Source organism: Kryptolebias marmoratus, linkage group LG5 (genome assembly GCF_001649575.2).
Source record: "Kryptolebias marmoratus isolate JLee-2015 linkage group LG5, ASM164957v2, whole genome shotgun sequence".
Lineage (NCBI taxonomy): Eukaryota > Metazoa > Chordata > Actinopteri > Cyprinodontiformes > Rivulidae > Kryptolebias > Kryptolebias marmoratus.
Window position 1 is genome coordinate 24,405,224 of NC_051434.1, and position 10,687 is coordinate 24,415,910.

The 10,687-nt window shown below is 37.1% G+C and overlaps 1 protein-coding gene across 2 annotated transcripts; it reads right to left on the reverse strand.

Annotated features, from left to right (window-relative positions):
• Nucleotides 1–629: 629 nt before the first annotated feature.
• LOC108245180 lies at nucleotides 630–8,551 on the reverse strand. Of its 2 annotated transcripts, XM_017431874.2 has the most exons (7): nucleotides 8,454–8,551; nucleotides 7,472–7,525; nucleotides 4,849–5,016; nucleotides 2,815–3,748; nucleotides 2,545–2,706; nucleotides 2,363–2,455; nucleotides 630–1,558 (listed from the first exon to the last, which is right to left on the reverse strand). In XM_017431874.2, the coding sequence occupies exons 4-7, from the start codon at nucleotides 3,730–3,732 to the stop codon at nucleotides 1,229–1,231; spliced, it is 1,503 nt and encodes a 500-aa protein (XP_017287363.1). In that variant the 5' UTR covers nucleotides 3,733–3,748; nucleotides 4,849–5,016; nucleotides 7,472–7,525; nucleotides 8,454–8,551; the 3' UTR covers nucleotides 630–1,228. The 2 variants fall into 2 exon arrangements, with proteins under 2 accessions (XP_017287363.1, XP_037831537.1); XM_037975609.1 differs by lacking the exons at nucleotides 7,472–7,525; nucleotides 8,454–8,551 and having other exon boundaries at nucleotides 4,849–7,464.
• Nucleotides 8,552–10,687: the final 2,136 nt, after the last annotated feature.

Consider the following 10,687-nt stretch of genomic DNA (forward strand, 5'->3'; position numbering starts at 1 on the left):
CATAACAATAAAAATGTATCCCATGTTGTCTAATAACTTTACTAATGGAAGAATATATAAGGTAAAGAGTATTAGTCTGAGCACTGAACCTTGAGGAACTCCATGAGAAACTTTGGTGTATTATTGACATTTACAAACTAGAATCTATCAAAACAACACTGTAAAAATAATTAGGGTGGTTTAACTTAAAAATTTAAGTTAAATTGCTGCCTTAAAATTATAAGTGAACTTAACTTAAGCACCTTTTTTACAAATTTTAAATGAAAGTTATAAAAGCTGTCCAATTGATGATAATTTATTGTTTCAACTTGATACTATGAGTTTAAATGACTCACCATAGAACATTATTTCTTCCAATAAATTAATTACTCTTGTCAAGGAAACTTACAATTATATACTGTAAGAACTCACATTTGTGAGTCCACTCAGTTGTCTAATTAATTACTATTTGTTGTTTGAACTTGATATCCTGAGTTAAAACAACTCACAAAGTTACATTATCCATTCAAGAAAACTAGCTCCTTATTGTCAAAGTAACATACACTTATACATCCTTTCAACTCACATTTTAAAATTAAAATAACTAACTATATTCATATCAATTGCCTTTTCAAGTTATGTTAACTTGTGTTTTTAAGGCAGCAATTGAACTTAAAATTGCAATTTAAGTTAACAAAGATCTTCAAATTTATTCCCCTTTCTCCACTAATAATAGCAAGTTCACCAGTTTCCTTAAAAAAATTACACAGAATACACTTACAACTCACATGTTTAATAACATTTATTTTTCAAACCCTTTCTCCATCAAATACAGTTTTGGTTGAGAGGAGCCTTAAAGCCACTGTAAATCATAACATTCATCTCCAAGACAAGAATGTGCTGAAGTTAGACCATGTTCAACAAGAACATTCTAACCACATTATCTAAATCCAGTTTATTCCTAAAGCACATTAACCAAAGTACTGTAATCATTAACATCAAACAGTTGCAGTAAAACCTCAAAATCAGATTACAATCAGCCATCATCTCTCATAAACGGTCCAACATATTAAAGTGCTACAAAATCAGTCAGCAATCTCACAAAGACAACCCTGAGAGTGATGTTTTTTTGTTTGTTTTTTTAACATTAGTTCAGCACAATGCAGTCAGTATTATGTGTGTTTATAGAACATAACTGAACAAATTGTTACAACTCTTTTTAGGTGAGAAAATAAAAATTGAAAACATGTTACAGTTTGTACCTCAAGATTTTGTTTCTCAATCCATGTACTCGAGCCGAAGCCTGGTCTGGTCTGATCTTCATCACCACTCGCTGAAGAAACTCAAATGAATACTTCATGTCATCTGGATACTTGAGATTGACGCAGTAGATGACACCCATAAGCATGGCAAAGCTTTGTGCCACATCTTTAATGTTGTGAAGCACAATGGTCTCCTCCACCACAACTGCCACATCAAAGACCTCGTGTGGAATGGCACTCCGTTCACCACCTTCACAGGCTATCAAGAGACCAAGCTGTATCCCCTTCAAGGCATCATCCAGAGTGTCAACATGAGCCTTAAAAAGAAGAAATAATAATAAATGATCATTTTTGTGTGCAAGCACAGAATACCATTACTTCAAGGTATCTTTATATTACAAGTTGTTGGATGCTATTGTGAGGTTTAATATCCTGTATATGTTGACACTTTAGGGATAGTTCAGTTTTTTTTTAAAAGTGGGGTTGTAGGACACTGTTCTATTCAGTCAGTGTGCATAACCTGACAGAGCATACAGCACACTCCCTGTTCGTAGAAGCATAGACTGCCCAGAAACTTAACAATAAAAACTGTTGTGGATGAGGCCAACAACAAAAGATGCATTAGACAAGTAAAAGAAGCCATAATTGAAAAAACTATCAGTTTAAGTGTACATCATATTAAATTGTTTTTTCAATGCTTTACTTTGTCATCAGGCAGCCCTTCTTTTTGGCATGAACTCTTTTCATCTACAGAGCTTCTGTTTTCTTACACATGAGCAAAGCTGTGCCTGCTGTACACCATATTACTCCAAAGCTTACCAAGGTAAAGCACTGAAAATATGCTAAATATGTAGGACACATTAACTGATTCTGACTTTTTAAAAGTATGACTTCTCTTACATAGTTAAATTGTCCTCTGTTGTTGGCCCCATCCACAACAGTTTTTCACTCAGTTTCTGTACTGGCAATATGCTCTTTTCTACAACCCCCCACCCCTGCTCACCCCCATACATACATACACAAAAACCAAAAAGTTTTCTTTTTTTAAATTAAAGAAAGGATAGCAAAAAATAGACAAATGTAAACAAACATACAATTCTTGCATTTCAAAATTGTCTTACATCACACATCCTGATGACAGCTGATGGATCTTCGCCTGATATGTAGTGTGGCAAACCAAGCAGAGCAGCAGCCCTTCTCCTTTCATTTGTGTCCTACAAGATATGAGACATGCAGTGAGATGAAAATGTTTTAACAAACATAAATGGTGCCTAATTTTCTACCCATCCACAGTTCCACTTACATCTTTCACAAGGCAGTCCAAAATGTCTTTGAGTGACTGCTTCTTTCCAGACTTGGTTGCTGCTTTGTATACCTCCAGCAGTCTTGGGATCAGGCCATCAAGTCCATCAAGAAAAGATTCCAGAAGGTCTGTGGTGACGATTCTCCTGAATTCTGCTCTAATCTGAAGTGAAAAGACAGAAAATACAACATTTCTCAATAGGACAGTCCACAGTCTTAACATAACAGGACTAAATCTCTCGGTGGAATTAATGCCAAGTTGTGTGATTACCTGTTTCTCATAAAACAGAGCTGGCCATCGGGAAATGAGCTCTGTGATGTGTGGTTGATCTCCAATTATCTCCTTTCTACGCTGGGAAAACGTAGTAACCATCAGATCCTCCAGCAGCTGGTGATCAGGGTCTCTCTTCAGCATTTCACCCTCCATAATCTTGCGCTTCTCCTCCATGTTTTCAGAACTCTGTCCTTCAGGTGGATCAGGACAGTAGTTTACCTCACCCTTCTTTGACTTCTTGACACATTTTCCCTTTGAACCTCCTGCTTTTCGTTTGTTTACGACCACTTCAGGGCATCCTGCTGCACTTAATTTTTGCCGGTAGTTTCCAAGCTTAAATTTCAGGCTGTGAAACCATGAGTACCATCCCTTTTCAGACCCTGGTTCTCGCAGACAGGGATGCTTCTCCACCAGTGCTTTGGCCACATTTTCATAGTGTTGCCTCTCAGGATAAGCACTAATCTTCGACATACGGTCTGCAAGTGTGTCAAGGATATCAGTCTTTAAACTTTTAGGAATCACTGTCAAAGATCCATCCTTAGCATACCTACAATTTGCTTCTTTCAGCTGCAGCTCCACATCATGTGAAAACTGGGGAATTGGGAAGGGATCAGGCCATTCGACAGAATCCCCACTACTGGTGGAAGGGAGGCTGCCTGTGTCCAACGTTGAATCTGAGCCATCATCAGCTGTGAACAATACTTTCAACGTTGCACGGTCCACAGGAAGGTCTTTGATGTTTGTTAGGTTGCACAACTGATTATTGAAGTCAGGATCCTCAAACTGCAAAATGAATCCTCCTCTTAGACCAAGGTTGGTTCGTAACACCTGGTACAGTTCCTTGACGCTTGAGGGGATGTCTTCAACTGAAAGACGTCTGATTTCATTTTCTGACACGATGACACGCAGCAGCATTGTAGACCACTTTGACCTGGAAAATAGAAAAAAAATATGCAGTTTAAGAAAAACATTCAGTATAAACTATTTGGATCCCTCTACCTCCTACACATTCTCAGTAGTTTGAAATCATAAATGTCTTAGTCCTGACTGCAGGCAAATGTTTACCAAATCAAGATTTTTTTTGTTCTTATGTTCATGTATTTAATAACCATAAATAACACATGGAATCTGAAGTTTCTATTATGATTTTGGCCACTCATATGTAGTCCTTAACCAGATAGTAACCTTTTTTTGTGAGTATGAAAGAGGTAGTGGTGTACTGAGCTGACTTGAGGTGTTTGTACGACAGGTGTGACAAACATGAAATTGGGCTAATGAGAACAAGAGAGACATGGTTTTAGCACTGTTTTGTAGGAAGAAATGTAATAAAATATGAGAGCTCCACTTGCAGTTTTTGTAATCAATTAAACTAATGTTTAATCAAGTCAGTTATTTTATTACTCATAACAATGAACTCACAAAAATAAATCTGGGAAAATATAAAAAAAGTATTTTAATATTTAATTCAAACAGCACCAGCAGTATGGGGCAAGGAAGATATTTGAAATAGTTAAAAAATTTAACAATAGTGATAGACTAACTGCAGACTAAAACCTTAGTTTAAGCTATTTTTCCTGTCATATTGGCTGGTAATATAAACAGATGGTGTAAAAGCCCTAAACAACAAATTTTAAAATATCACAACATGAGAGACAGGAATGTATATGGGAAAGTATAAAGATATGCATGTGTATGAGTTGCAGACTGATTAGTTGAAATTCTATCAAAATAGCAATACTTTAATAGCATAGGTAATTCAATGCTTGATAAAGACAAAATGTCAAAATACCATTCTACATTTAATATTATCTCGTTCCATACATGTCAGCCAAAAAGTTTTATTCTACAGACTTGATATCAGTTTGGTAGTTCTTCACATCATAATTGCTAAAATTTACACCTAAAATGAGAAATGTAAAAAATTATTATTCTCTCTATCAAATGATCTCAAGTGCAGTATCAGTAAAAATTATTGCTATTAGACTTTTTTCCCAAATTATTCAGCCCTGATACAAGTGTGTAATTACTTACAGCTGGTTTATGTCAGTAAGAAAGTCTTAGGAGTGACCAGATGGCAGCCCCGAATGAAGTATGACACCAATGGCACGTAGTCGTTGAGATCCTCTGGTTTCACCAAAAGACACTCAGCAGGGTTTTTCTTCACAAGATTGTAACTCCGCAGATGCTCCACATAGTACGCTGTAAAAGGTTCAATAATGAAGCAAACATGACTATCCAACACAACGCATATTTCCAAAACTCTCCCAAAGTCCGGTAATCCACTTGTACTCCCAGCAGAGAGAATCATTCCCTTTGAATACTTTGTTCCATTTAAGAAGATGTGAGGGGTCAGTCTTACTGTGTCAACACAGCTGAACCTATTCAAGATGGCTTGTCTGACACCAGCATCTAGGACTTCGAGGCACATATCAGACACCTTTGTTGTCTCTGTCTCAGGCTTGAAAAGGCTTGGCATTGAAAGATAATGAGCCAACATAAGTTGATGTCTTGTTGCAAGAGTAAGGAGAATGTTTTTAAAGTTGTTGGCATCCCGCACAGCCTTTTTAAAAAAACAATGTTTTGCCTCAAACCTGATGGTCCAACACTCTGTTGGAGGTCCAAACGTTTTTATAAGATATGGATAATGTTCAATAAAGTGATGTTTGGGACACAGCTTTTTTTCAGGAAAAACTGTCTGCAGCAACTGTCTGTGATATGATATTTTTGCTTGTAAATAACAAAGCGAGTCCGAAGTGAAATATGAGGTTGACAATAGCTCCACCAAGTCTTTGAGCTCAAGGACTAATTCCCATGTCTGATCACCTTCTGGAACACGGTGACCGATGAGGAGAGGAAGGAAACGCACAAGACTCCAGTTTTCATGTCCATTACCACCGAGAGTATGGTTTCGCTTGAAAGTTGATGGAACTTTCTGAGGGCGGTTTGTCTTGTCAGAGAACTTAAAAGGAAAGCCTTGTATTTCACTATTAAGCTCATCCAATGTGAAATAGTTTTTAGAAATAAAATCTGCAAGGCACAGACTTAGCTCTATGGGTACAATGCCTTCTAGCACATCATGTAGAAAATCAGGTGGAAAACCTTGGCATGCATGGAAACCTGTCAATCTGTTAAGTGGACATTCTCGTTTCACACCATCAACAGACACAAGTTCACTGTGGTTCAATAAATGTACAGCTTCATCATACAAATCTGGTGTTCGTAAAACAAAGTTGCCACTTCTGACATCACAAGTCTGTACTTCTTCACGACTACACAGACAAAACCTACAAAATTTGTCCACATTAAAGGACTCTTGGAATCCACCAAGGGAGTGTGCAGCCAAGTTGTCTGCAGCCACATACAAAATGGTCCCTTTTACATTACAAGCAAGTTTTTCTACAAACACACCAACTGTTTCTAGATACTGAATGTCTTATCAGTGGCTCCAACACAGCATTATACCCATAAGTCTTGACATGTTCAGTCTTGCACAGTAAAGCCAAGTAGATTGATGACAACGATGACTTGTATCTTCTTGGCAAATTGGCAAGAACCCAATAAACACCACAGACTTTGTGTTTTTTTCTGGATGTGCCAATGGGATTACAAATTTCAAAGTCGTCAATGTACAAAGTTATGCATAGACTAAAATCTTCATGTGAAAAAATTGTATTTTTTTTGAAGTTATCACCATCCAGACATGACTTGTACTGGCCAGACTGTTCAACTGATCTGTTTACCCTCAATTCACGCAGCACCTCATCTCTCTTTAGAATTACAGAAAGTAATGTTAGAATAGGGACATAAACAACAGTATGAGACCTTTTTTGTCTATTCAAAACATATTCAACAGGCTCAATGACAGTAAAGTTCTGTCTATAAAATGACTGCCTTTTAAATTCTGTGCCTAAAGGTTCCTCTCTTGAAAGTAAAGTGAGTGGGTTTACACTCTGTAATGCTTCAGTCAAAGATACTGTTAATTCCTCAGATGTGCAATTATGCTCCTTCAAAACATTTTCAATTGTCTGCTTAGTTATTTGTCCAGCACATTCACCAACATTGAATAAGTCATCAACAATTTCTTGAATGGCTGATTGTGACACATGAAGGACTGCTTGCAGGCGAAGTAAAAGGGATGCAATCTGCCGCTGAATGGAATTATGCACAGGTTTAAATTCAGATTCAGCCAACAATAAATCTGACGACACTAAATCATCAAAGTCTTCTTCCTCATCATTTACAACAGCTTGATTATGCCAATTTATAACAAGGTCAGGTTTGAAATCAACAAATGTAGCAGCATGATGATATCGACTCTTATGGGCAGTGAAAGTTGATATTACCCTCGACTTAAAAGAGCACCCCACAAATGGACAATTGACAGCCTCTCGAGTTCTCAAATGTCTTTTTAAATGAAGAAAATACTGTTTGATGTTGGTTGGTGCTGAAAACGTACAGAGTTCACAGCGTAGTTTAGCAACTGGATTTGATATTTTATGTTCCTTGATATGTTTTGCAAAATCCACATGGGATCTGAGCACAGTTAGACAATTGGGGTAAATGCAGCTCAATCCTTGTCTTTCACGTTCATGAGTGTCTCTGTAATGATTCACTATTGTTCTTTCATTGTAGGTGGCAAAACTGCAAAACTTACAGCTCCACTTCATCCACAGTTGTAGCCAAAGTTGAATGATTTAACCACCTGCACCTAAAACACAGAACATAATTTTTAGAGTATGGTCTAAAAGCATTAGTCATTATGAACTGAAAACATGACAAAAACATTAAAATGGTAAGAATAGAATAGATGTATACTTTTATTGTCCCACAGAGGAATATCCTGGTGCAATAGATAGGGTTGAAAAAAAAAGATGTGCATAACAATTGTATTCTTAAATGTTTTTTTTTTTCTTATGAAGAACAGAGTCCCCTCCTATCTCTAAAAACTTCAAACTTAAAAAAGATTTGAAAATAAAAAAGGGCCGACGCTCCAGATAAAAAGCTTGGAATCTATGCGATTCACGTGAATAAAACGTAAATAAAACAACGTCACAGTCAACTCGGCTATAATGTTTTCACCTGCTCTCTGATCCACCCAGCTCTCATGCCCGCAGCCCGCTCGACTGCTTTATAAACTACGCCACAGCTTTCAAGAGCAAAGATAAAAAATAACTACCGTCAGAACATACCAAATGAGAACACAGTTCAATATGCAACCCCCCGTTGGCGGTAGCTCCCTCTCTTTAACAGTAAAATTGCGTTTATCACCGGCAGAAACTGGACACGCGCTCGCACAAACACGAAATAAGGAACCCGGCTAATTACTGAAACAAAGACACAGCCTTTCCCGAACCGCTAACTCACCTGCAATAATATCACCGGTACCACTCAAAAGTTTAACCAAGCGCCACGAATGTGCTTCTGAGAAACAGAATGTTATAAAACTCGCTGTATCTGTCTGCGTTTTATCTTAATAAAAAGTTTTATAACTGCACCGTAGTACTGTTTAGCTAGGTTCACCTCCACAAGTCATTTCAATGTCCTGTGTTTAAACATGTTACAGAGACAAAAATTCGTTTTTTTATGACATATTTACAAATTTGGTTTAATTAAACAAATATATACAGGCAAATTACCTTATTTCACTTGCTGCTTGCTTGCTTCTCAGCCAGGAAAAGGCCCGCCGAAATGCCGCCAGCTCTCATCCAGATCTTGCTGAAAAAAAATATTCATCCGCGACTTCACTTTCCACGTCTTCAATTTGCTCAGGTGGTGTTCATCTTCCTTTGTCAATAGGCAGATTCAATTGGGTGGAGCACCTTCTTAAGTGTGACTAAAATCTTATATCATAATTAGTCCCTTATCAGATCAAGACCTAAATTCCCGGTACTATTTGCACCGCGCATTAATATTACCGCCCCGCCAGTGGTCATCGTCATTTTTAAGAGGTCCGGTTAGTATATGTTGACACACTTGAATTTACATTTAATTGAACTGGCTTACAACCATAAGTTGTAAAGCCAATAACTTGTGACAATAAGCTGAAATTTCATAACTCATTATGTTAAATGGAAATAAATTATAGAAACAAGTTATGATAACTAATTGGTGGTAACACTTCTTACAGTGAATATGATTTAAACAATTTTAGAGCTGTTCCTGTAATCTCAATCAAGCCTCTGTAAAATAATGTAATGAACAGCTGTATCAAATGCAGCACTGAGGTCTAACAGGACAAGCATGGACAGAAATCCACCGATGCCATGAGGATATCATTAGAAAATTTCACCAGTGCTGCTTCTGTGCTATGATGAGCTCTAAACCCTGGCTGAAATTCCTCAAACAGATTATTTGTCCAGATGTTCAAACAGTTGATTTTCAAATATTTTCTCATGAATTTTGGAGATGAATGGGAGATTAGATATTAATTTAAAATTGGCCAGAACTCCTTAATCTAGATTGAGTTTCTTAAGTAAAGGTTTAATTACAGTAACCTTTAGACTCTGTGATACATAAGCATTCATTAGACACACATTAAGCAGAGCCAATATGGGGATATTAATTAGGAGAAGTACCTCTTTGAGCAGTCTGGTTGGAATAGAATCCAGCAGACATGTTGATGATTTGAATGATGCTAATTTTGACAATTCTCAAAGCTCAACAAGACAAAAACAGTCCAAACACAAATCAGGTTCTAGTGACACTTTGAAAGCTGCTTCATGTGACAGGGAATCAGAGGCAAGAGTAGAAAGGGTGCTGTGAATTTTCTCTCTAATGGATTTTTTTAAAATAAATAATCTCATGAATTCATCAGTTCTTAGAGTTATAGAGATACATGGCTCAACAGAGAAAATACTTTTTATTAGTCTAGGTACAGTACTAAACAAAAACCTGGGGTTGTTCTTATTCTCTTCTATTAAAGATGAATAATATACAGTTTTAACTTTACAAAGGGCATTCTTGTATGTTACGAGGCTATTTATCCAGCTTAAATAAGATTTGTTCATGTAAGTGGAGCGCCATTTTCTTTCCAACTTTCTAGATGTCTGTTTTAAAGTATGTAATTCTGAGTTAAACCAAAGAACCAGCTTCCCCTTTCTTTTTCAGAGGAGCAATTTTATCAAGTGATGTTTGCATTGAAGTCATAATATTATCACCAAAGTCATCTAAGTTGCTGCTCTTTGCTGCATGACTCTACCAGACAGAGGAGAATAATAATGAATGAGATTCTTTAAATTTGGTTAAAGTAGATAAACATCCATCCATCCATCCATCCATTTTCTTTACCTGCTTCTCCATTCCGGGTCGCAGGGAGCTGGTGCCTAGTAGATAAACATCTACTGTAATAAAATTTCCTCTCAGTGGCTGTGTAGTCAGCCAGTGTAAACTTAAAGGTTATGAAAAAATGGTCAGACAGAACAGGATTGTGAGGATGTACTATTAAAGACAAATGAAAAGTGTTTTGAAGCTAACATAAGTTGAAAGAAAATTTTCAAGTATACTGAATATTGAAAAAGCTACTCAGATGTTTTCGGCATTTTCCATGACCTTTCCAGATGTGTGACATCCGCTGTGCCACAAAGGCTTAAGAGCATTCAGCAATTCAACAGCGAGTTGATGGGTATGCCTGCAACATGGTTCAGTGCGTTGCAATTAATTGTTCAAACCGGCCAAAAAATATCACTTTTTGGCTTCCAGGAAGATAAAAAAATGTCATCAGATTTGGTTATGTAAGCTCCGACGTGAGAATTGCTATCCAAACTCGGGTGACTGCCTGTGCAGCGACCACTTCAAAGAGGAGTACATCAAGTACCGACCCTCATTAATTCGGTGGATTGATTCCATGCTGAAGGAGGACTTTTTGCCAGTT

Coding starts and splice junctions, on each gene's coding strand:
- LOC108245180 (XM_017431874.2), bottom strand. CDS start 3,732: ATGCTGCTGCGTGTCATCGTGTCAGAAAATGAAATCAGACGTCTTTCA. Junction 2,456..2,544: donor TGGACTGCCTTGTGAAAGAT/GTAAGTGGAACT, acceptor CATATCTTGTAG/GACACAAATGAAAGGAGAAG. Junction 1,559..2,362: donor CTGTCATCAGGATGTGTGAT/GTAAGACAATTT, acceptor CTTCTTTTTAAG/GCTCATGTTGACACTCTGGA.